General features: G+C 40.3%; 1 protein-coding gene and 1 long non-coding RNA gene across 2 annotated transcripts; both read left to right on the top strand.

Annotated features, from left to right (window-relative positions):
- Positions 1-980: 980 nt before the first annotated feature.
- Positions 981-27530, top strand: LOC311001952 (up-regulator of cell proliferation-like; the record flags this gene model as incomplete). Its single annotated transcript, XM_083993131.1, has 5 exons — positions 981-3613; positions 16429-16691; positions 17295-17507; positions 26507-26541; positions 27468-27530. The coding sequence occupies 5 exons, from the start codon at positions 981-983 to the stop codon at positions 27528-27530; spliced, it is 3207 nt and encodes a 1068-aa protein (XP_083849257.1).
- LOC311002012 lies at positions 11217-11761 on the top strand. Its single transcript, XR_014596214.1, has 3 exons — positions 11217-11283; positions 11403-11511; positions 11624-11761. It is a non-coding gene; the product is annotated as an uncharacterized lncRNA (long non-coding RNA).
- Positions 27531-27976: the final 446 nt, after the last annotated feature.

Raw genomic sequence — 27976 nt, 5'->3', positions numbered from 1 at the left:
TCAAGAGAAATGGACTGTGATGAGAAGCGGCACTGTTCAGTTAGGCTTAGTACTTCTAAAATCTAAAAGGGGATGAATTATCATCTCCTGGCGTAAAGCTACAGGTTTTTTTTTCCAAAATGGATTATTTCTGCTTTAACATTGATTGGATCAGATTGAAGAAGAAACAACAGCACATGTCAGACAGCTGTGCCAGGGTCAGCAGGCAGCAGCAATCTGGTCTGTCCAATTCTGAGGTTACTATTCTGTACAAGGTCCTCAGGACCCAATATACAACAGTATAGTTCTATGGCAGACACAGTCTTAAACTATTCAGGGACCTTCTCATCATAGAAGCTCAGGCACCTTGATTTAAATATTCAGAGGTTTAGAACATACAACAGCTCAGTGAACATGAACTGCCCACAAAGATAGGTGGGAGTGGCTACCCAATTAACATTACAAGCACTAAATATACCAATCTCTGAACAGTGCATCTGACACTAAGAGTCATTTTACAACACTGTCTATGTAACTTTGAGGCCTTCTCTCAATGGTCACAGCTACAAAAGCATCATGGATAAACCTGAATCTCACCATTACCATGGTTAAGCAGTTATCATTGAGAAAAGCTAAGCAGACATTCCCTTAAATTGTCTCCCGCTGTAGCTTTGCTTTAATTCAACTTCTTATGGCATAAAGTCATCAGGAGCCCGCAAAACGTTGTGTAGCAAATAATGACTTTGAAGCTCGTAGGAATCACTGAGGGACTGAGGTTGGGCGTTATTGTCTGATGCAGTTAACAAAATAATTCACAGATATTGCTATGTATCATATCACTGGCATGCATGCATGAGTGATGTCTTGATGTGTGAACACAATCAATGAAAAAATGTATCATATGGAGGCTCCACACCTAAGATTTTGGATCCATGCTTTGTTACATTGAACATGTTGATATTACTTACCTTATTTTTCAATCCACAGAGACACACAGGCAGATGTTGCTAGAAGAACTGGGTTTGGAGCAGCACTACACAGAGAAGCTGTCGCTGAGCAAAATACTTCAGATTGATGAAAAGACCATTTCTGATGAACCTGCCAAGTGTCACACAGATCTTCCATGGTATTTTCTGAAGAAACTAATGATGGTTAATGTGACAGCCAGGAATGTGAAGTGTACATCAGAGTGCGACTCTGGCTGTGGTGCTGTGGCAGGAAATAAAAGTTTGGATTTTGATAATCTACTTGACAGTCCAAATACAGGTGACATGCTGAATCCTCTCGACATAATCACTGCTATCTTTCTGTGTTCTGATGGTTTTGTCCAGCAGGAATTGGCGCTCAAAATGTCCATGTGTCACTTTTCGGTGCCTCTGCTGCTTCCTAATTGTGACACACAACAGTGCACACTCATGCTTTGGGCTTTGAGAGACATTGTTAAAAAGTACAGACCGGAGTCACTTTCACAATCCAAAGGTTTCATTGAAGAGAGAATTGTTCTCTCTAAACTCCCAATGATATCCTTTGTGAGACTGGGGGAGTGCTCCTTGTCCAAGTCAGAGATACTCAACAAGCTTCTGAGCAATTCTCAGCAGTACCATGACACCTTTGTTCACCATGATATGGAGTGTGGTGACAGTCCAAGAAGAATATCTGATGGACTGACTGAAATTACTTGGTACCTTCCATGTGGAAACAAAAACATTGATATTTTCAGTGAGCCAGTAGCTGTAGCCAACCTTCGTGGAGACATTGCTTCATTTGAAACTCAGTTTTCTTTTTTGTGTCACATGTCTGCAGCAGTTTTTGTGTTTTCGGACAATTTGGAATCTGACTGTAAACTGCTTATGAACCAACACCACAAGGAACAAATCTTCTTGGTGGGTAACGATCAAAGCAGGCAATTCAATTTAAATACACTAAAAGAAGTTGCAACTAAGTTGGGTTTGACCAACACCAACATTCTTATTAAGTCTAAAAAGAAAAATGATGCAGACTTTGTCATAACTTTGAGGAAAACAGTGAAGGATGTAGTTGAGAATACAGACATGAAGATATGCATAGAGCAGATGGCTGACATCGCCCATGAACTGGGAATCTTGGTTGATGAAGACTGTCCAGAATGTCAGACTGCCAAGAAAAATGCAGATGCCATCACTGAAGAAATTCAAAACACCCTTTACTACAAAGAAGCACAGCTTCCCCTGCAAGGTGAAATATGGAAGGAACTGACAAGCTTGGAGAAGGAACAATATAGGCTACGGAAAGCTGGGTCTGAAAACATAGAAACATACAAAAGTGATCTCCAGGAAAAAAAAAACAACCTTTGGGCCAAACAGAAATCTTATTACATGTCAAATGCAATGATTTGCTTCATCAATGCAGTATCAAGCACAGGGATGCAGAGATGTTATTTCCTGAAATGGATGCGAATGAATCTCGATAACCTGTCTCGAGAAAAACTGTCGGAATTCAGGGAGCAGTACAAAGAAAAATGCAAGAATTCTGAGATCAAAGACATTGACAGAGAACTTTCCAACAGCTCACTGGGGACTGAACACTTCTTCCGTGAACTGGGTCAGATCTATGAAGCTTCACTTTCTCTTCCAGAAACAGACCAATCACGTCAACAGTTACAGCATCTGCCCAAACTCTGTGCAGGACTGTTGCTTGATGGATTTCCCCTTGAGCTTGTAGATGGAGATGCATCCAACATACCTCTCAGATGGGTGAGTGATGTTCTCTCTGAGCTCAATGCCTTAGTGTCTCCAAAGAACAAGATCCTGGTGGTCACAGTTCTTGGAGTTCAGAGCACAGGAAAGTCCACTCTCCTCAACACCATGTTTGGTGTGCAGTTTGCAGTCAGCAGTGGACGATGCACTCGAGGTGCTTTTATGTTGCTCATCAGAGTCAATGAAGACATGAAAAGAGTTCTCAACTGTGACTTCATGGTGATCATTGACACTGAGGGCTTAAAGTCACCAGAGCTTGCACAGTTGGATGACAGCCATGAACATGACAATGAGCTTGCAACACTTGTGGTGGGGCTGAGTGATGTCACCATCATCAATATAGCAATGGAGAACTCAACAGAAATGAAGGACATCTTGCAGATCGTGGTGCATGCTTTTCTCAGGATGAAAGAGGTGGGCAAAAAGCCTAAATGTCAGTTTGTTCATCAGAATGTTTCAGATGTTTCAGCCCATGGCAAGAACCTGAGAGACAGGAAACTGCTCTTGGAACAGTTAAATGAGATGACACAGGCAGCAGCCAAGATGGAAAAGAAAGAGGAGTACAAGAGCTTCACTGATGTGATGGAATACAATCCAGACACTGGGAACTGGTACATTCCTGGACTCTGGAATGGAAACCCACCAATGGCACCAGTCAATGCAGGGTACAGTGAAGCTGTATATGAGCTCAAGAAAAACGTCATCCAACTACTGGGACGTTGTGGGTCATCTGCTAATGACATTTTGGAGTTCAAAGAGTGGATGTCAAGTCTGTGGACTGCAGTAAAGCATGAAAACTTCATCTTCAGCTTCAGAAACAGTCTAGTGGCTGATGCCTACATGAGACTATGCACAGAATTCAACAAATGGGAATGGGAATTCAAAAAACACATGTATGAGTGGGTGACAAATGCTGAAACAAGAATCACAAATTTAGGTACAGTTGCTGCAAAATCTGAAATAACTGATAATCTTGTCATGTCTTTGAAAAGTGAAGCCTCCACAGAGCTGTCTAAGTGGGAGACCAAGCTTCTTGAAAATCTGACTCAGTATGTCTACTTAGTAGAAGGATTCAAAGGGGACTTTGCAAACAGCGCAAAGACACTTCGCAGAGAAATGGAGAACTCTGTCTTTCATCAGCTCACAGCAGCAGCAGAAATCAAACAAGGAATGAGAGAACTTGATAGAATCAAGAAAAATCACACAAGAGAAATTGAAAAGGCAGTGCGTGCACTGATTGATCAATGTAGGAAGAAGAATGTCCAGATGAGTGATCCAGAGCTGGACAAGGAATTTGATAAGATGTGGAGAGAAACAGTAAGGAAGCTGTCTGTTTCTGAGCAAAAGAAAACAGATGTTTTTGCCAGTGTATCCCACCACCTGAGATTAAATCTTGCACACAAGGGGAGTCATGCATGTGAATTGTTGAGTGAAAAAAGATTGAAAGATTGTGGACTGATGCCTTTCAAATATACACCAAGGGGATTTCACATGAAGTATCAGTATAGTGTGCGGAAGTTATTCGAAATTGAAGATCCTGTAATGCTTTTACAAAAAATGTCTGACACCATCATCAATGAGTGCACACAGTTTGTGAATGAAAAGGTGAAAAATAAAAACAATTACTCTGACACCTACATGCATGAAATCCTATGCACAATTGATGAGAAGCTGCAAAACAATCAGGATGTAAAGACAGACATTGAGTTTGAAGTTTCTCTGAAACAGCACATCTGTGGATTTGCAGCCAGAAACTTTCAGAAGATGCATGAAGATTTCCTTCGTGAAAATGATCCTTACAGATGTCTGAATCAAAACAAAGACAAGTTTTGTGCTGATTTCAAAAGTGTATTTTATAAATGAGACCAGACCAGTCCAGGACTAGGTTAATCGTTCCCTTGGTCCTGATATCATTGGTGAGATGCTGATACCACAGCAGTTCAGCACAAGAATATTTTTCCATTATCTATTCATCATTCATAAGCTTTTTTGAAGTCTATTTTTGGGGGCTTTTCAGGCCTTACATCGATAGGACAGTAGAGTGACAGGAAATTGGGAGACGGAGAGAGGGGAATGACATACAGCAAAGGGCCACCAGGGGAATCGAACCAGGGCCGCTGCAGTGAGGACGATAGCCTCTGTACAGTATATAGGGCGCCTGTTCTAACATGACGCCCCAAATTTTAAAGCTATTTAAGTTATGTTGACAGTCAGGTATAAGGAAAATATGGGGAAGAGGATGCTCGATCAGATAGTGACTCACTCAGCATTAATGATGCTATCAACAAGGCCAAAGAGAAAAAAAAGTGGCAACTTGAATACATTTGGATATCTTCAAAGAACTTGGAGATAAACTCTGTTCATGGTCCTGAATAAAGCAAACCAGGAACAGTGTGGACACTGGTTAACAGTGTCTGTGAAGGAGATGAGAGACATTCTTAGAAAAGATTTTAAAAAAAGAACTTGTCACCGACATATGCTCCTCCCTCATAGTCACTGAAAAATAATTTGTTGTGAGGCTACACATTTTTTATTTCATCCCTACAATAATTACAGTGAATTGCTACTGACCTCAGACTACTGGAAATATGTGAAGGGCAATATATAATGCACAGCCTGCTGATATTCCTTTAAGTTGGAAGAAAATTACTTGAGGCTAGTCTGAAAGAGTCATTTAAGCTGAGAATATGGCTGCCACTCTGTCATAGTACTGTAACATTAGGAGTTCAACCATGTTAGGGTTAAGGCGGGCTTACACTGCTACACATCTCAAACTGCACGAGCTTCCCTCTTCAGTCCTACCTCTCAGATCAGTCTCAGACCCCCACTAACTGCACGCCGTTCTACGATTGCTCTCCACCACGATTATCCTTGCGATGCCGCTGAGATTTGTGCTGCTGTATAATTGCTTGATTGTAAACCTCAAATTGACATTGGTTCCTATAGCGGAGAATGGCTGACGAACAGCAAGTCGCGCTTTTTGTTTGTGCTTTTCTGTGCGCTGAAAGGAAAAAAGCCGCCAAGCGCAGACGGAGATTGTGGGCCCAGAAGTTGGTTGCAGAAGCGTGGCATATATGGCCTTTCAATCCTGTGTGTGTGTTTGTCCAAATGTGCAATGAAGAGATGGGATGTAATGTGATTTTGAACAGTGTGGAGACTTTGGGGGGCAAAAACTTGTTGTATGTGCAGAATCGTGACGTAGGACCCCATACAGTACATTGTCCATCCTGACGAGAAATTTTCTGGCATGTCAGAAATTTGTTGGGAGGTCGGCGACTCGTCTTTAGGACATAGGGACATGACGCAGAGCCTCACTAACTATGCGTCCCGATAAATGCTCACGACCCTGTGATCCCCCTACGATTATGCAAATTACGCTGCGACTCGTCTGGGACGACAAAATCGTACAATGTAAGCCCGCCTTTAGGGGTTGCAACTTAAGAAAATGCAAATCATTGTACATCTAACATCTTAACATTTACTTTTGACTTATTTTGAGTGAACAGAATTGTATGTGTGCCCCTCCACTTTCTTTTTATAGGGGATATTTTGAGTTCAACATACCGTTGTATGCAAGATGACAATCTATGAGAGATAGCTGACAGTGTTATAGCTTTTTCCATTTCCCATTTTAATTTTCAGCAGAGATCTCAATGAAAATCATTGTAAACTATTGTCATCAAGATTACATTTGATACTTTGTGATAAATGATAATGTTCTTTTACTATGTTTTATTGATTTTTAGACTTTGTGCATTACAAAAGGACATACTTTGGTGTGAGCTTTACAGTATTTATTAGGCTTGGGGTTTTTCTGGATTGTAAATCATCTGGTGTTAAATAGTTACAGTAAAATAGCCATTTAAACTGTCAGTGAGTTATACTGTCAACATGTCTGTATTACTCTCCTCTGATAACTGTGTGAATAAAGAAACACAATCAGCAGTCTGGCTATGAATGTCTTTAATGTTTCCCAGATCAGAATCACAGCATACAGTGTATAATAACTTCTAAAGTAAACAGAAATATCATCACCTCATTTATTTATATAGTTTTACTTTACTTTTTTTTTTTTTAATAATCTTTTTTTAAATTCCTTTATTTAACATTTTTCTTCATCTCAAGTCTTTGGTTTCTGAATTCAACAAAGAATGTAAAAACAAGACAACAGGTGCAACTTTGCAAACTGAGGGTATATGTGTGTATGTGTATGTTTGCCATTATGGGGTATTGATCATGTGCTTTCATGCATCATTGTCCTGACACAGGGTCTCTAAATAACCTCACTGATGTGCATGAAATCACATTATTTGAGTTGGATGACTGTAGTTTCAGGGCATGTTGAAAATACAGAACTGAAATCCAGCAGCAGCTGTGTGAACCACAGAGCTGCAGTGAGTCACTTTGGTTACTTTATCCAGTCTGATCCATAGTCAAGACAGACTTTTCTAATTTACTTCACATCGTCCACGTCTCATCTGTTTAGAAAGATTTTCTGCCACATGACATCATCTCAAGGGCAACACCACCTCCATCATTACAATGCAACACAGTGTGTGGAAGGAAAAAGTTGGACCGCGTGTGTGAGTGTTACTCTATGAGGGTATGAGGCATCTTATGGTATCAAAGCCCTCATGTCTGTCCCACATGTGATTACGTGGCTACATGTAAACACTGCTACATGTGAAGTGAGCTAACATTAAACTGAGAGCACTTGCATCAAGTGTCTCAGTCTAGAAGTCCTGACCATGAATTACTGGCCAGTTCCCCACACCGTCACCATCATGACATTAGTTAGCTGGCAAAAGGCAAAGCTGGCTTTTATCAGTACTCTTAGCCTCTGAAAGTCACACAGATCATGCAGCACAGACACTGGGAGTATATTTAGATCAGTTTTCGAAATAAAGGTTTGATGAGGGTTGAATAAAAAAAAGGCAGAGATGATGTTTCTTGTACTACTTGAGAAATGCTAACTACGGCATCTTAGACCTAATGGTCTAGGATGCCAATGTGATAGTGATGTGAGTAGGGATATTCAGCAAAAGAGAAAACTCATTTATCTCAAGATAGATGCAAATGACTGAATCTGTTGTCTTCATTCACTTCAAAAAAGATGAAAAAAATAAAGAAACTTAACATTCACAAATATTTTGTCTGTTTTGATTCTTCACTTAAAAATGTGCAGTTTAGGTTCTCATCCAGATGCCTGTTTCTTGTCCTGCCACCCAATTTGCTCAGTTGCCAGACTGCAGACAATCTGGCACAATGGCACCCTCCAGTGTTAGTTTATAAAATTGACAGGGACGGGGACATAACACATATAAATAGATCAGACCTAACAGAATACCTTGTTTCTGTTGTCACCAGCAGTGGTGATTGTGTTTTCATTGTAGCCAAGATTAAATCTGTCATACAAGGGGAGTCATGCATGAATTGCCGAGTTAAAAAAGGCTACAAGTTTGTGGACTGTTGCATTTCAAATATGCAGAAAAAGGGCTCGACATACAAGTTAAACACCACATGAGCAAATGGTTTCACCTTCAAGATCATAGATGGCACAAAAACGGTCAGACAGTGTCGTAGCCGTTTGGTTTCAGTTTGTTGCTTAGAAGGTTAGAAGAAAAACTAAACTTACTCTGACACCTACAGTAACAACACATCTGTAGTACTATGCAGCCACAAAGTTTCAGAAAATGGCCAAAGCCTTCCCCCATGAAAATGATCTCACACTGCAGGGAGAAACACAGAGCCCAAATGCAGACACAAACACAGGAGAGTGAGCTCATTAAAGGTACCCAATAGTCCAGACATGAAAAATCCAAACACTTGGTCGAACGGCTCTAAAGTCCTAGATGTCATAAAAAAGAAACACAAAAAGGGGTCTCCAATCAAAAGTGCAATACAATTAATGTAAAACCAAAACAGCCAAGGACTCTTAAAGAGGAACTATGCAAGATTTTTACCTTGTTTAAACAGGCAATTCGAGTAATTGTGATGGTTAAATGATTTATACCAACCGGTTAGTGAACGTTGCCTCATGAGCCACAGCTGCCCAGTGGCAAGTGGAATGCAACTAACGTAAACCAAATAACCAAGGACTCCTAAAGCAGGGCACATGGGGCAATGACAAAAGAGACATAGCTGTGAGAGACGCAGGTCAGAGACAACAGGCCAGGAAGAAGAGGACACAAAGAAGAGATTAAAAAACAACAACAATAAGGAAACTCAAACTAAAGAAGGAGAAAGCAGAGGAAACGACAAATGATCCTTACAGATTTCTGAATCAAACCAAAGAAAAGGTTTGTGCTGATTTAAAAGTTGTTTTATAAATGAGACCAGTAGAAGTCAGAAGAATTCACCAACAATGTCTGCCTCACTATGTGAATTGTTTCCTGGGTCCTGATATCAGCACAAGAGTATTACTGAACACAAACATGAAACATCTTCTTGTGAAGCCTCACAGTAATCTTTTCATCAGAATTTTTGAATCTGGTAAACAGAGTCCATTCAGCTCAGTGCCCTGAGGCAGGAGGAAAAGCTCATACTGAACACTGGGCCTCACTTCATCAGCCACAGGGTCTGGGTAGACACTGATGAAACAGGACATAGAAACTGATGGCTGAAGATGACCCATATTAGCACAAGTGAAATTCCCAGACTGATGTATGTCTCCAGGTTTAAGCTATGAGGCATCAGACTACTGGAAATACTGACAAAGTTCAACAACATAATTACAATGCAAAGCCTCCTGACATGTCTTGTAAAAAATGACAGCTAAGCAGAAGAGAGTTCAAGCTGTCATTTAACATCAAATGAGATGCAACGGACTGGTCAGGTCTGAAGTGCTCACAAACAAATACTAGTCCTAACCGACAGTGTAGGTTAAGGAGAAAAGCCAGGGGAGGAGAGAGGAGCTGGACTGGTTTTCCACACAGGAGAAATAGTTTGGAGGTGGGTCAGCCTACCGGAGCAGCAGTGGGTCCTCAGTTGATGGTGGGTCTTCATAATAAAAGCAGCCTGGTTCTCAGTAATGTAAGATGTGGAGCTGTGGTCCTCTCATGTCTGCATCTCCAGTGTAACACTCAATCCAGCTGTCACCACGCCAACCACACAGGTGAGTCACATCACCTCATTAACTCCAGTGGATGCACACGATTAATTAATCACAAAGGTGTGATTATCTGCGACCAAATCACACCCATGCTGATATACTGTACAGTACAACAGCACTCACTCTCGTGTGACATTGCTTAATTAAGAAAGATCTGAAAACACATCATGAAAACACATCTCATCTTTTTTTGTTGTAAATATGATTGACATCAATTTTTGTGCCTCTATTGATTTCTTATAATGTATTATATTCTCTTAATTCTGCAGTAGGCTACAACAGGGAAAACATCTTATTGCACAAAGACATCTGCGATAACTTATCAAGGACCACTCCTCAGTTTACTGGAAACCAATTTTGTTTTCTGGGAAAACATGTGACCCTGAAATCAAAGTGAAAGTGACTTCATCAGCAGCAGTATAAAAGGGCTGTCTGCACTGCGGTGTTTTGTAGAGGGAGGCTCTGCTGCATCATCACAGCAACAGAAGAGATGCTTCTTTTCATCCTGAACACAACTGAAGTGAACTGCAGAGGGTTCCTGGCTGAAAGAAGTGGCTGTGTCGTATGTGAATGGCTTCTGCAAAGGTGAGTAAATAAATGCTTTTGTTTTATCAATAAATTCAGCTACAAGTCGAAAAGTTGGACATTTGATTTTGTTAGTTTTCTTAGTAGGCTACCAGGAAATATATAATCCAGCAATATTCCTGAATACTTGTTTAAGCTGGTGATGAGGAATTTCTAGTGTGATGCTACAGAGCTTTCACTGCCTCCACTGTAATAAAACTGAGCATCTGAGGCTGAGAAACATTTCACTATGTTTTCAATGGTTTCATTTTTATTGTTATATGTGTGGATGATATGATTGACTGATATCAGACTACCAGACCACAACACCTATTTTATGATGATGTTGGAGAAAACATAATAATGCTAGTGCTTTATGTTTTTGTTGCTTATACTGTAGCTCAAGGGCTATTTTGGTTTAAAAAAATAATCTTGACCATTGGGGGCATACTTTCTTTCTCTTTTAAGAAAGGTTTGTGTTGTCTTACATCTGCATTTCCTCTGTATGTCAGAAGAAAGTTGACCTGTGCATTTCCTAGTGTCTTTAGAATTAAATCATGTTTACAATCAAGTGTAATTAGTGGAACATGTAATCATTAAATAAGCCTCATATAAACTATTCATTTCTACCCTTAATTCTGGCAAGGTCTCACTGCTAGGTCACAGTGAGGAAAGTTACATGTTACATGTTGTTGCATGATGGGGTTGTTCAGAGTGAGTAATGTGAAGCTGAAGCAGGAGGGTGAGAATCTTTACTGCAGAGATGTAGGCATCTGGGATATTGATGTGCTTTGGGAATGAAGACTGATAGACTTGTCTCATTACTTTCAGTGAGAGGATGTTTGAATAATCAGGACTAGGTGTGGGACAACTGACAGTGAAGCCACAATGGAGGTACACAGCTTATCTCTAAAATATCAATATACAACAAGTCCTTGAAAACAACATGTCCTGAACTTTGAAGTGATTCATTACATTTGCAAATGTATATTATGTTTCCCTCATTTACCAAGGAAAACACTGAAGACACATCCTTTGAGGTTTACTGTGAGGAATTAGACCCAGGATCAACATGCTTTGACAGCGGGGTCGACGGTCAACAGACTGATGCAGCTGGTCAAGGTCAGCATTCATCTATCTTTATCTATTGTTCAACACAAAGATATCACATGATGTGGCATCTGTATATAGTCAAATCTTACTGTCATAACCACCAACACTATTATTTCCACAGTTCCCTGCTCCTCTGTGACGACCACAATCGAGCTCAGCAGCACACATGTGTCTCAGCATGTAGATTCTCCTGCTGGTGAACCGGGGAGTCACACTGTGACTTTTTGCAGAGAGGAAACAAATGTACAACAGAAAATGGACCTGGGGGCAAACTCCCTCCAGTCCCCTGAGGAAGTGAAGGATGGAAACACAAACAGACCTGCAACAACTGAACACACCAGTAAGTAAAGGATGATTGTTGTCAGAAACATTGTGTAAAAAGTCACTAAGCTCTCCCAAAATATCATGTAGAAATGCAAACACAGACCTCAGTGAAAAGAAAATAAGAAACAGGATGTATGAAACAGGAAACATAAATGTTTACAAGCTTACAGAGATATTTAATTAAACACATAAACAAACGACAGCGGAGCACCTTCTCACACAGGCTGCTCCAGCTCCGCTGTCGAAGGGACAGATATAGGAAATCTTTCCTGCCACATGCCATCACAAACAACTGAAAAACTCTGGTCATAACTTACAGTCACTACGCACTTTATTTTTCTACACACAGTTACACGCATTGCACATTTTTTACTTTGCACTAAAGTCAACGCTGCCAATTTGTTGTTGTATATACTTTTGTACACAGTTTATTTTATTTGCTATTTCTATTTCATTATGTATAGTTTGTTCTTTATATTTTACTATTTTATTATGTATCGTTTGTTCTTTATATTTTACTATTTTATTATGTATAGTTTGTTCTTTATATTCTTATACTATATGTTGTTATCGTCACTGTGTGTCTGTGTAATGCTGCTGCTGCACTGTAATTTCCCAGCTTGGGATCAATAAAGTATATCTATCTATCTATCTATCTATCTAAACATACACACATACAGATCAGGACGAAATTATTACCCCCCCTAAATTTCACTTTTTGGTAAATACTGTATTTCCCAAGTGCTGTTAAATAGAGCAAAGTTTTCAGTGTTTTAATTTCAAACATCATAGTTGTATTTTGGATACTTGCATTAATTTACTTTTCACACATGTAGCAACCAAAAACGTAATAACAGCCAATAACGTAATAATTTTGGCCATTTTAAATGTAATAAAGCCAATGTAATAACGTGCCAATAATGTAATAACATTTTTGAGCCAATAACGTAATAACTTTTTGCCAATAATGTAACAAGTTATTACATTATTGGCTGGTTATTACGTTATTGGCCTAGTATTAAAAATACCTTTGAAAATGTAATAATTGGTGCCAATAATGTAATAATACATAAATATGACTGCAGTTCCCCATGAATGGGGTAAGTTGACCATAGGAGTGGGGTAAATTGATCAACCCCCCCTTCTTTCCTTCCATCCATCTCCTACCTCCCCCTTTACTTAATATTTCATCCGTCCAGGTTACAGGTGAAAACAAACTGCAGGGACTTCCTGCTGAGCCACCAACTTACTGAGATTTGGGGAGTTTTGCAATTACGTGGCATCTTGGGAAGAATTCCTGATATTTTTCTTTGAAAGTAAAGTTTGGCACACTATAAACAACTTTTCCTGTTTATAGGAACATACTTACTGTAATCACAAACATACAGAATCTTGATTTAATCATTTGGACATACAGCCAAAATACATTCATTAAGTGTATAGGATAGGTGGCTCAACTTACCCCTGGCCAAATGGATCAACTTACCCCACAGCTACCTTAGCTTGGGTTTATTGCTCTCACAGCTAAAATGGTGCAGTTTCATGCTAGGTTTACTACCTCATGTTGTAGCTCATAGATACCACAACCCATGTATAAAACAAATTTGCAATCATCTCTTTTGGTCTAAACACAATTCTCATGAAACTTATGATCGACAAAATTCACTCTCGAGAGTGAAAAATGATTTTTTGGTCATAAATGTTAAACCACTTCACTCATGTGGTTCTAATCTTCACATACTCCATGAAATGATGCCTGCCTCCCAAATATTTGGTCACATGCTAACTTTTTCCTATAGTTTCCTAGAAACAAGGGGTGGGTCAACTTACCCACTGGCTCATCTTACCCCACTCTCCCCTACTGTATGAATGTCTTCTACGTGTCAATTATTAGAGCACATAATGATTGCCTACAAGAGTAACATGTATCTTGATATTCACAGAGACACAGCTGAAGAGTGTCTTGGAGGACCTGGGGTTGATGCAGTACTACACAGAGAAGCTGTCACTGAGCAAAATACTTCAGATTGATGAGAAGACCATTTCTGATGAACCTGCCAAGAATAACACAGATCTTCCATGGTATATTCTAAAAAAACTACAGATGGTTAATGTGACAGCCAGGAATGTGAAGTGTTCATCAGATTGTGAATCTGACTGTGATGATCTAGCCGGGAATACAAGTATGGATTTTGATAATCTGCTTAAAAGTCCAAATTCTGGTGACATGCTGAATCCCCTCGACATAATCACTGCAATCTTTCTGTGTTCTGATGGTTTTGTCCAGCAGGAAATGGCACTCAAAATGTCCATGTGTCAGTTTTCAGTGCCACTGTTGCTTCCTAATTCTGACACACAACAGTGCACACTCATGCTTTGGGCTTTGAGAGATGTTGTTAAAAAGTACAGACCAGAGTTACTTTCACAATCCAAAGGTTTCTTTGAAGAGAGGATTGTTCATGCTGAACTCCCAATGATATCCTTTGTGAGACTGGGGGAGTGCTCCTTGTCCAAGTCAGAGATTCTCAACAAGTTACTGTGCAGTTCTCAGCAGTACCATGACACCTTTGTTCACCATGATATGGAGTGTGGTGACAGTCCAAGAAGAATATCTGATGGACTGACTGAAATTACTTGGTACCTTCCATGTGGAAACAAAAACATTGATATTTTCAATGAGCCAGTAGCTGTAGCCAACCTTCGTGGAGACATTTCTTCATTTGAAACTCAGTTTTCTTTTTTGTGTCAGACATCTGCAGCAGTTTTTGTTTTCTTTGACAATTTGGACTCTGACTGTAAACTGCTTATGAACCAACACCACAAGGCCCAGATCTTCTTGGTGGGTAACAATCAAAGCAGGCATTTCAATCTAAACGCACTGAAAGAAGTTGCAACTAAGTTGGGTTTGAGAAAAACCAACATTCTTATTAAGACTAAGCAGAAAAACGATGCAGACTTTGTCAAAAATCTGAGGAAAAAAGTGAAGGATGTAGTTGAGAAAAAAGATCGGAAGATGAGCATAGAGCAAATGGCTGACATCGCCCATGAACTGGGAATCTTGGTTGATGAAGACTGTCCAGAATGTCAGACTGCCAAGAAAAATGCAGATGCCATCACTGAAGAAATTCAAAACACCCTCAAATATAAAGAAACTCAGCTTCCCCGGCAAGGTAAAATATGGAAGGAACTGACGAACTTGGAGAAGGAACAATATAGGCTACGGAAAGCTGGTTCTGAAAACATAGAAACATACAAAAGTGATCTCCAGGAAGAAAAAGAAAAGCTTCGAGCTGAACAGAACTCTTATGAAATGTCAAATGCAATGACTTGCTTCATCAATGCAATATCAAGCACAGGGATAGAAAAATATTATTTTCTGAAATGGATGCGAATGAATCTCGATAACCTGTCTAGAGAAAAACTGTCTGAACTCAGAGACCAGTACAAAGAAAAATGCAAGAATTCTGAGAACAAAGATGAGATCAAAGACATTGACAGAGAACTTTCCAACAGCTCACTGGGGACTGAACACTTCTTCCGTGAACTGGGTCAGATCTATGAAGCTTCACTTTCTCTTCCAGAAACAGACCAATCACGTCAACAGTTACAGCATCTGCCCAAACTCTGTGCAGGCCTGTTGCTTGATGGATTTCCCCTTGAGCTTGTAGATGGAGATGCATCCAACATACCTCTCAGATGGGTGAGTGCCGTTCTCTCTGAGCTCAATGTCTTGGTGTCTCCAAAGAACAAGATCCTGGTCGTCACAGTTCTTGGAGTTCAGAGCACAGGAAAGTCCACTCTCCTCAACACCATGTTTGGTGTGCAGTTTGCAGTCAGCAGTGGACGATGTACTCGAGGTGCTTTTATGTTACTCATCAGAATCAATTAAGACATGAAAAGAGTTCTCAACTGTGACTTCATAGTGATCATTGACACTGAGGGCTTAAAGTCACCAGAGCTTGCACAGTTGGATGACAGCCACGAACATGACAATGAGCTTGCAACACTTGTGGTGGGGCTGAGTGATGTCACCATCATCAATATAGCAATGGAGAACTCAACAGAAATGAAGGACATCTTGCAGATCGTGGTGCATGCTTTTCTCAGGATGAAAGAGGTGGGCAAAAAGCCTAAATGTCAGTTTGTTCATCAGAATGTTTCAGATGTTTCAGCCCATGACAAGAACTTGAGAGACAGGAAACTGCTCTTGGAACAGTTAAATGAGATGACACAAGCAGCTGCCAAGATGGAAAAGAAAGAGGAGTACAAGAGCTTCACTGATGTGATGGAATACAATCCAGACACTGGGAACTGGTACATTCCTGGACTCTGGAATGGAACCCCACCTATGGCACCAGTCAATGCAGGGTACAGCGAAGCTGTGTATGAGCTCAAGAAAAACGTCATCCAACTACTTGGCCATTGTAGGTCGTCTGCTAATCGTATTTTGGAGTTTAAAGAGTGGATGTCCAGTCTGTGGACTGCAGTAAAGCATGAAAACTTCATCTTCAGCTTCAGAAACAGTCTAGTGGCTGATGCTTACATGAGACTATGCACAGAATTCAACAAATGGGAATGGGAATTCAAAAAACACATGTACAAATGGGTGACAAATGCTGAAACAAGAATCTCAAATTTTGGTAAATTTGCTGCAAAATCTGAAATAACTGACATGAAAGATCTTGTCTTGTCTTTGAAAAGTGAAGCCTCCACAGAGCTGTCTAAGTGGGAGACCAAGCTTCTTGAAAATCTGACCCAGTACTTCAAGCAAACAGAAGGTCACGTCTATCTAGTAGAAGGATACAAAGAGGACTTTGATAACAGTGCTAAAACCCTTAGACAAGGAATGGAGAACTCTATGTTTAGTCAGCTCACAGCAGCAGCAGAAATTGGACAAGGAATGAGAGAACTTGATAGAATCAAGGAAAATCACACAAGAGAAATTGAAAAGGCAGTTTGTGCCCTGATTGATCAATGTAGAAAGAAGAATGTCCAGATGAGCGATCCGGTGCTGGACGAGGAATTTGATAAAATGTGGAGAGAAGCAGTAAAGACGCTGTCTTTCTCTGAACAAAAGAAAACAGATGTCTTTGCCAGTGTATCGCACCACCTGCGATTAAATCTGTCACACAGAGGGAGTCATGCCTCTAAATTGTTGAGTGAAAAAAGGCTACAAGATTGTGGACTGAAGCCTTTCAAATATACAGGAGAAGGAAGGTGGGACAGGATCAAACATAAAATGACAAAGTACTTCTATGAAGACAACATAATGATTGCGCAAAAACTGGCTGACAGCATCATTTCTACTTGCACTGAGTTTGTAGCTGAAAAAGGTGACAGAAAAAGCAATTACTATGACACAAACATCCTGGAGATCCTGCGCATGATTGATGAAAAGCTGAAAAGCAAAGAAGAGATAGGGATTGAGTTTGAAGTTTCTCTGAAACAGCACATTTGTGGATTTGCAGCCAGAGACTTTCAGAAGATGCATGAAGATTTCCTGCATGTGAACGATCCTTACAGATGTCTGAATCAAAACAAAGACAAGTTTTGTGCCGATTTCAAAGATTTGTTCTATGAGCGAGACCAGTGCCAGAAGAAGGCAGAAGAATTCACCAACCGTTGCTTGAAGCCTGCAGTCCAGGACTACGTCAATCGTTCCTTGGGTCCTGATAACATTGGTGAGATGCGGACTCTAGGGCAGTCCGCGGAAAGGATGCCTTTCCAATATGCAGTTTTATTGGATTTGCTTTCAGAGGATGACTTTGAAAAATACTCTTTCCACATTTTGTCATATGAAAATTGGGTAAAGGAGTGGATAGTCATTCAAATAGTGAAACACTTTGCAAAGAATGAAAAGATTTCAGAGTTTGAGGCTCAACATCTCAAGAGCATAACTGCTGCTATCAACAATGCCAAAATGAAAAGGAGTGACAACTTGAAGACACTAGTTGAAGATATCTGCAAAGAACTTGGAGATAAACTGGTCATTTTTCAGGATGCTCTTGGAGCTTTTATGATCCTGAACAATGCAGACCAGGATCAGTTTGCTCACTGGCTAACAGTGTCTGTAAAGGAGATGGGAGAAGCTCTTAGAGAAGAGTTTAAACAAATCAACATTCAGAAAAAACTGAAACATCTTCATAGGAAGCCTCAGAATGAGCTTTTCGACAAGCTGATTGGATGTGGTGAACAGTGTCCATTCTGTGGAGTTCCCTGTGACGCCGGAGGAAATGCCCATACTAAACACAGGGCATTACTGCATCGACCACAGGGTCTGGGTAGATACAGATGGGACGAGACAGGCAAACTGGTCACTGACATATGCTCATCATCTGTAAACAGCAGCAATCGATTTCGCTGTGTAGCTACAAAAAATGAATGGCACCCATATAAGGAATACACAAAGATTTTTCCAGACTGGAACATCACTCCAGAGTCAAGCCATGAAGCATCAGACTACTGGAAATATGTACTGACAAAGTTCAACAGCAAGTTTGCAGAAGCTTACAATGCACAGCCTGCTGACATTCCTTATACCTGGAAAAATATCACAGCTAAGCAGGCAGAAGAGAGTCTCAAACTGTCTTATTATCAGAAGTGAAGTGACAGATGTGCACACTCTTCTCAACACATTGATTCATTCATTCATTGTGCTCTAAAAGTTATGTTAAAGCCTTTCATTCATTTCAGCAAGAGGAGGTTATCTTTTTTCTGTTTATTCTATGGAATAAAATTACAAACAATAACTCACTGAATATTACTGAGTTACTGCATTTCATTGCTGTCACAACAAGAAAACTACTGCAGTTTGTGTTAAAGGGACAACGAGGAGTTTTGGAAAAGCGAAGCGTTTTAACACTACATTTATGAGCCTCCGCGCGCACCTTACATTTCTTTGACCAGCGCAAGACAGACTCATTTTTTCATTATCAAGAATTAAAGTCAGAGGTTCAAAGACGATCACATACCGTCGTAGTTCCGACCATAAACGGCGATTCGGCTGCGTTATTCTCATGACTCACCACAAAAGCGAAAGTAAAGAAACGCTGGTCGGCTCGACCAGCATTTCCACCACCACTAATAATAACAAAATAACGATAGAGACAAAACGATATATTTATCGAAAATGGGCCCATTAACAAGTGTGGGTAGCGTAGATTCATCCACATTAACGTGAGACTTTTTTTTATAACCAAATAGAAACTCCTCGTTGTCCCTTTAATAATCATCTGAAATTAATGTCATGCATTTAATAAAAACATCTTCAACTCTTGATCTATGTGTAACATGCACACAAACTAAAAATAATAAAATAGAGTGTAAATGTTTGCCAATTTTGTCTGACAGGTCAATGCCTCGATTGTTACTAAGATGTTCATAGATAAAAAATGTATCAGATTAAATACAACACAGTCTAGTCAGTTTCAGTTTGTTTGTTTTTTGTGATTAATGTGATGTAAAATATTAATCTACACTGTTTTCGCTCTTTTAAAAGATCAGTAGACATTGTGGTTCTGTAATGACAGGGTAGCATTTTTTTTTTAAGATATGACACTTATTCTTGAATCAGAGATGAATCTAATTTTAATTTTGTCTGTCTTGTGAAATTCATTTTTGCTGTAGATCATTTGTAATACAGTATAAGATGTAGTATATAGATTACATTTTTTTCTTTCTCTCGAGCATGAGATTTTCTTCCTTAGAAATATGAATCTTTTTGTTTTTGTTTCATTAAAATATTGAAATTGATGGAAAAATATGTGTTCATTTAACTTTGTTAACCATAGTTCCTGTTTTGCAGAGAAGTTGTGTGAGAAGGCTTTGTTCAGTTTTAATCATAAGAAGAGCCTTGAGATAGTGGAGGTATGCCACCTGCTTTGATACAGCAAAGTTTTGAGAACATCTTCCTTGCAACATGAGAGATAACGTGGCTGTTGCTAGGCAAGGTGATACACACTGTGTTTAAATACTAAGAAACTTCTTTGTTCGGGGAGCTCCTCTCCCACAACCTTGTATGTGTGAGATCCTGTGCACTGCTTGAATAAAGAGATACTGACTTCATCATCCTCGCTGTGAGAGTGGTGACTTTTTCACCCACATAAAGCATAATTTGTAAATATTAGCTGAATGTTCAGAGGTGGGGGGGAGGGCAGCACGGTGGTGCAGTGGTTAGCACTGTCGCCTCACAGCAAGAGGGTTCTGGGTTCGAACCCGCCGGCCGGCTGGGGCCCTTCTGTGTGGAGTTTGCATGTTCTCCCCGTGCATGCGTGGGTTCTCTCCGGGTACTCCGGCTTCCTCCCACAGTCCAAAGACATGCAGGTTAGGTTAATTGGTGACTCTAAATTGCCCATAGGTGTGAATGAGAGTGTGAATGGTTGTCTGTCTGTCTATATATATGTTAGCCCTGCGATAGACTGGCGACCTGTCCAGGGTGTACCCCGCCTCTCGCCCGAAGTCAGCTGAGATAGGCTCCAGCTCACCCGTGACCCTAGTGCAGGATAAGCGGTATAGAAAATGAATGAATGAATGAATGTTCAGAGGTGAGGGAGGGTACCATTGGGGGGCAGGCGGGATTCACAGTCAAGGTGGAACAGAGTTGGACACAGGGATCAGGCAGCGGGGCAGACAGACCAAAAGGAGCAGGCAGACAGGAGGTGGTGGACACTCAGGCAGGTGATTGTTGAACCAGCAGCCAGGGCCGGCCCCTGGCATAAACACTCTATGCGGTTGTTTAGGGCCACAGCCGTTAGGTGGGGGGCCACATGATCAGAAAGGTACTGGGGTTCATTCAAGTCATTTAAACATCCTGAGGTCTGCACGCGCAGGCTATGAGCTTTAGTATATTTGAAGTCAATATTCAGCTTCTTTTATCTCACATTTGAGACATTTGGTGAAAATAGAACGGCAGAATGACAACATTTGTGCTCAAAAAGTAATCTTACAAAATTTCATTTTAGACTTGTTTTCTACACTTATATATTACTGTATTCATATCCTATTTCAAGCACCAAAACAGTTCATTCTCATGACTGAAGGTGTGTTTTCACAAGGGATTTGAAATTTTTCAAAAAGCAGACCTCAAATTTCCAGCATTTGGCCTAAATTATTTCTTTATACAGTGTTCTAGGGCAAATTGGCCTCAGTGTGCTTACAACGGAGGCTCTAATATTTAGACATAAAACAATTGAGTATTATTAAATCTGCAAGTATCTTAAAAAGATACATTTAAGAAAATATGTAAAAGTTGAGAAAATGACCTCAAACCTCAGAGGGCATAAACACGTCTGTATTCAGTTTTAACCAGTGATTTGGTGTTTGCGATTAGAGTGGGCCACAAACAAAAATCTTGTTTAGGGCCACCAAAATCCTAGGGCCGGCCCTGCCAGCAGCTGAGGTTATGCCAGGAGCAGAGTGTTGGTGTTTCTTACAGCAGATGACACTGGGCTCTCCAGATGACAGTGAAGCAGGGACATGCCACATAGCCACAGACAGACCAATACAGACAGGTAGCCTACCAGGACACTGACAAATAATACTAGTCAAGGACAGAAGGCTGTTGCATTTTCCAGGAAAGTGACGAGGAGAGGTGGATAAAGGCATGTTGAAACCGGGGAATCAGTCTACCATGGGTGCAAAGACAGTTTATATGCTGGCTTGATTGGTGTTTCAGGGTGGATTTCAGGTGATGTGGTGCAGGCCATAATTCATGAAAGCAACAAATTATATTTACACTATTCTTTATTCATACTTTTCACTTAAGCATTTTATTTTACCACATTTAAAGACAAAATTGGTGCCCCATTAGGCAAGGCAAGGCAATTTTATTTGTATAGCCCATTTTAACAAACAGTTTGTCTCAAGCAAAATGTTTGGGGGAAGTTTTGCCTTTATCTGTTATTGTTGAAATTAAAACAAGAAAAAAGAAAAAAATGATAAGAGTTTTTCTTTTCAATGTGGAATTAAATTTATTTAGTTTATATATATTTTTACTTTTTTTTTTAAGTGTCAGATTTAAGTAAAGAAATACCATTCACCCTGTTAAAGCAGAAGTAAGTGATATATTTGTGTTAATATAAGTCTTGAATAGTTATATCTTCCGACAGCAATCACTTACATAGAGTGTTTGGACCGAAACACGGGTCTGTCTGTCACTCTGCTCTGCTCTGAGCCGAGGAGAAAACTTTTCTCGCATCCTACAGTTTTTATCCAATGAGGAGAGAGAACGGCATGCAGGGCTGTGTGTGCAGCCAAGGGATGCGCTTGAATGTGGCGACATAGGGACGAGGACTGTTATGGTGCGTTCAAGGCAACTCGTAACTCGTGTTTTTACGACCTGTGAAGTCGTACCAGTTCGATCTGGTACGAGTTCACGGGTCGGAAGTTACGAGTGGCCGTTATAGTGACTTTCACTGGTAAAACAGGTCGGAAAAACACGAGTGGGTTGCCTGGAACGCTACAAAATCGTAAGTTGTGACTTGAAGCTGTAATTTATGATTTCAAAAGCCTGCCTGGAACGCAGCATTAGCCAAAACGACCGGATCGCTTACTTCTGCTTTAAACACAGATATAAAGTTCATTTACAGAAACAGGAGGTGCAACTTCTTCTCATTGCATTGATTCAGTCATCATTCTGACATCATTTTGGCGCTCAGATCATGCAAACAGTTTTTTTCTAATCATAAAGAGAGCTGGACGTGTGGGCTTATAGGTTGCCCCAGTCAGGATGAGTCATGGTTGCTAAAAACTTTATAAGACTGACTTTAGTGATGTAGTAGGTGTAACATATTTAATAAAATGTTGTGCTGTATGACTGGCTTTATTTTCACTCTCACATTTCACTTTAGGACGTGCACATTTACAAATGGATCGCTGATATTGTCTCCAAGTGTATTTTGGGTAAAATCGTCATCAACCGTCCACCAACGTCATCAGTCACTTGTCAACAGAGTGTAAGCTAGGTGGAGCATTTTTACTACGAGGTTAACATGAGTGGCAGTTCATATAAACATAAAAGTGGAACAGCCTCCGTTGTTGCTCGTAACAAGTCACAAGTCATGTAGATAACGATCACAATTACTTTTTAATTAAAGCAGAAGTGAGTGATCCGGTCGTTTTCGCTAATGCTGCGTTCCAGGCAGGCTTTTGAAATCGTAAATTACAGCTTCAAGTCACAACTTACGACTTTGTAGCGTTCCAGGCAACCCACTCCTGTTTTTCCGACCTGTTTTACCGGTGAAAGTCACTATAACGGCCACTCGTAACTTCCGACCCGTGAAATCGTACCAGTACGTCTTTTTGTACAGTCTATGTACCAGATCGAACTGGTACGACTTCACAGGTCGGAAAAAAACGAGTTTCCTTGAACGCACCATAACAGTCCTCGTCCCTACGTCACCACATTCACGGCGTCCCTTGGCTGCACACACAGCCCTGCATGCCGTTCTCTCTCCTCATTGGATAAAAACTGTAGGATACGATAAATGTTTTCTCCTCGGCTCAGAGCAGAGCAGAGGGACTGAGAGACCCGTGTTTCAGACCAAACACTCTATGTAAGTGATTGCTGTCGGAAGATATAACTATTTAAGACTTATATTAACACAAATATATCACTTACTTCTGCTTTAAGGTAAAAATGTAACGGGGAGAAATCCTGCTTAGGTTCTCTTTAAAATTGAAACTTGACACCACTCACAATACTAGACCAGGAAAGAAACACAGAAGTACAGATGTTCAGCAGGAGAGGCTTTTTAATTATTGGATTGAGAATAGATGAAGGGACTTTCCCACAGAGGCACTAGCTGTCATTTAATGCTTGTTTAACAGTCATGGCCGGTTTAACAACAATTTTTCCTTTGCATGACACGTACTTTTGCTCTCTCGGTTATTTTTCATCAGGGAAGTTTTGCATTATCCTGCAATACATCCGCATTTCTGCAAAACCTCAGAACAACTCATGACCTGTATCATGAGTTGGATGAACAGAATAATGCAGACATAATAGGAACCAGCAAGGCTGTGTCACCATCACACTAACTGTTCCTATCGACAAGCAACAGCAAATGAACAAAAAAACTAAAGATGGAAAATGTTCCTACTGTAGTTTGCACCCTGTTGGGTATTACTGTGAAGTACAGTAGAGAGATTTTTTTTGATTGAGAACAGTTGAAGGAACTTTGAGGCTGTCATTTTGTTGTTGTTGTCATGACCGGTTTAACAACAAATTTTCCTTTTCACAATGTCGGTGTACTTTCTTTCTCTTTCATGATCTACTTTCCCTCCAGGCACGTTTTGCATTAACTTGCAATACCTCTGCATTGTTTCTGAACCACAGAAGAAGGCTGAACTGTATTAGTATTGGCATCTAGTGAAAACCAATGCAGTCTAATACTAATAACAGCCATACAATCATTTTATGAAGTTTACAATGTTGAGGTTTTGTTGAAAATGTGTTCATGTTGTTAATTGAACTGTATGATTCAACTGAATGATCGTTTAAGAAGCTGAGATTTGTGTTACTATTGAACTATATTGAGTGTTGTGTCTGTTTTTTTTGTTTTTGTTTTTTTACTCGGAATGGGTCGACTGAATAATAGGAACAGCTCTCAACATCACACAGAATGGCACTCTGGCAAGTCTGTATCTTTGTAGCAGACACGTGACTAAGAGAGCTATCCAGTGGATCTATTTAACCTAGCTCTCCACACTGTTTCATTTCGCTCAATGTGTCTGCTGTTGGATCTGACAGAGAGCTCTTTGGTCTTAGTGTAACTATAACTGACTACATGGATACCAGCTTTAGGCACCACAGACATGGAAAAGCAGCTGCATCCGTGCAATGGGCCTAGGTGTTGAACATTGTTTATCTATCACAGACTGGTATCGTCTCACTCTCCACTAGATTTAAAATACAATTATTCAAGACAGTGCTCCTGGATCATGGGTCTATGAATCACTATTGACCAGTGGAACCTATGTGCCAAGCGGAGCTCCTCGTATGAGGAATTACGCTGCTGTTCCAACAATTCCTGTTGTAAACAATCCTCCAGTCTTGAGGAGTCTGAACTTGGTGTACTCTGTCTTAAGAAACGACTCCTTTTTTTGAAATACAAATGTAATTAAGTAATAGTTGATCTTCCAGGATGTATTTTTTGTGCACTCCCCTGACATTAACAGTTCTTCGTGCTAGAGTGCTTGTGCCACCCTAGAACTGTTTTTCCTGGCTGGCAGTCAGCTCATTATCTGTCAAAACAAGAAAAACTGGTTCCACCTTTGGCAATAGCTCCAAACCATTATAAGAACTTTCTTGGTCGGAAAATAAGATTAGCCTAACCCTAACCCTAACCTTTGACTTTAATCGCCTGATGATAAGTGCAAACACCAAAATGGCCCTGATCAAAAGTTTACATACCCTCAAAGTTTTACCCTGATAAAATACACACAGATTGACACAGACAGGTTTAAATGGCTACTCAGGGTAACTGTCCACGCCTGGAACTTGACTGCTTTTAATTAGTGTCTGTGTATAAAAAGTCAATGAGATTCTGGGCTCTTGACAAACACCTGCACATTTCAGCTGCACTGACCTTGTTGGATTCTGAGCCATGGGGAAGGCTAAAGAACTGTCAAAAGTCCAGAGGGAGGAGGTTGTTCAACTTAATAAAACAGAAAAAGGATATAAAAAGATATCCAAAGATTTGAGAATGCCAATCAGCAGTGTTCAAGCTCTCATAAAAGCGGAAATTGAGGGGTTCTGTTGATACCAAGCCACGGTCTGGTACCATCAAAAATTCGTTGGTCAGACTCTCTGATGATCTTAAAAAAAAATGTTTTAAATGATTGTGTGTTTCTGGATGTCTCAACAGTTTAATTTGAATCCCATTAAAAATAAGAGAAATCTGTTTTGTCTGATCACTCGTGTGTCCCTTAATGAATGGTACACAGTTACAAGGTATGTAAACTACAACTGTAGATAAAAATAAAGGAAGAAATACATGTTCAGAAAACAGTAGCCTACTTGTAAATGGAATCGAAAGACAAAATTGTAGCAGTAGTCCCTGAAAGCCTCCACAATTATTCCTGCTCCTGACAGACACACAGACACACACAGACACACACACACACACACACACACACACACACACACACACACACACACACACACACACACACACACACACACACACACACACACACACACACACACACACACTTTCATCACATTACTTGAAGCACCCAATGACCACTTAGTGTACGTTATAATCATATTATAATTCATTTTACCATTGATTATAATGCATTATAACAGTGATTATGATGCATTATAAAGAGTTTTAATGTATTACAACTATGTTAATTATAATACACTGTGATCCTTGCAACAAAAAACGGTTAGCAAGGGACCAGCAATCATGAAGTATTAATACTTGACCTTACAGTATAAAATGCTCTATGATGTGTTATGCTTATTGTTATAAAAATGATAATCAGATCGGTCAATAATGTGGCCCAGTCTGAACATAGCCAAATCCGATTTGGACACTTGCTAAAAACAGTGTGGACAGTCAGCCCAAAAAATCCGATTTGAGAAGAAATCTGATTTGAATCAGATTCACCTGCAGTCTGAACGCGGCCTAAGATGTGGAGCTGTGGTCCTCTTATGTCTGCGTCTCCAATGTAGCACTCAATCCAGCTGTCACCACACCCATCACACAGGTGAGTCACATCACCTCATTAACTCCAGTGGATGCACACGCCTCTCAGAGTGACGTCATCTCATTAACAGCTTAACCACACCTAAGCTCACAAAATAAGAGAGTACAGCAGTCATACTATTCCACAAAGGGCCGTGTGGCTGCAGGTTTTTGTTCCAGCCAATCAGCAGCACACCAGACTTGTCTCATTGAATCAACCGATCTCACTCTTCAGACAGCTGAATGGTCAAACTGTGTGCTCTTGATTGGTTGGAACAAAACGCTGCAGCCACACGGCCCCTTGTGTGTGCTGACAGGTGCACACTCTTCTCATTATATTGATTTATTCATTATGCTCTCGTGAATATTTAAAAAAACCCACAGATATTAAAGGGATACTTCACCCAAAATCAATAATTCACCAATTTTATACTCACTGTCATGCCAAGGAAGGGTTCAGAGAACTTTCTGAGTTATTGAAACGGTTTTGGAGTTCCGAAGTTCTATAAAAACATCCAAATACCTCCATACTGCTTGTCCATACTGACCCAAGTGTAGTTGAAGTTCAAGTTGAAAAAGTTGTTTGATCTCTGTTTTTATCCTTGTTGTAGTAGTAGCTCCCAGTGGCTGCACGAGATGCGCAAGATGTTCTTCCATGTTTACATCATACATCCAGTGGTTTACAACAACGAACGAAAATCTTGCAGCAAATCTCGCACATCAACAGAGCCACTGGGAGCTACTACTACAGAGCTTTCACTGTCCAATGATTTCATTTTTATTGATATTTGTGTGGATGATGTACATTGATTGACTGATATCAGACTATTAGATCACAACACCTATTTAATGATGATGTTGGAGAAAACATAATAATGCTAATAAGCCATTTCACATGAGAGGGAGTGTTGTTGTACTGTATATCAGCACGAGTGTGATTATCTGCAGCACGAGGCTGCAGGCTGGAACCCGATGCTGAAGAGGAACCCCATGCATGCTGAAACCACATAGGCCTAATGTTACAGACGTTACAGACGAGCACCGGCAGCATTATCAGCATTATTAATCACGTGATTAACCTCTGGGTACCGAAACTTGGCACCAAAAGACGAGGCATGTTTTGATACTCGGTACTACCGAAGCATTTTGGTGTGTAGCCACAGCTGCCCTAGGGCATGCTGACGGAAGCGTGGCTGCCAATGTGCGCCAAACGGCCCCTCCGACCACCACCATGATCATTCATACACATTCACACGAGGCAAGTTGGGTAAGGTGTCTTGCAGGTAAGCAGGTGTGTTTACTATTGTCCTCATGTCTGCGAAACGTTGCATGTGTGAGTGACATTAAACTGTCACGGGAGCTTTTAACTAGTGTGCGGTCTCCTTTTTCCTTACCTAAACCATGTGACCCTGAAATCAAAAGTGAAAGTGACTTCACCAGCAGCAGTATAAAAGGAC

Source organism: Trachurus trachurus (assembly GCF_905171665.1).
Source record: "Trachurus trachurus genome assembly, chromosome: 18".
NCBI lineage: Eukaryota > Metazoa > Chordata > Actinopteri > Carangiformes > Carangidae > Trachurus > Trachurus trachurus.
This window is presented reverse-complemented; position numbering and strand designations above follow the sequence as displayed.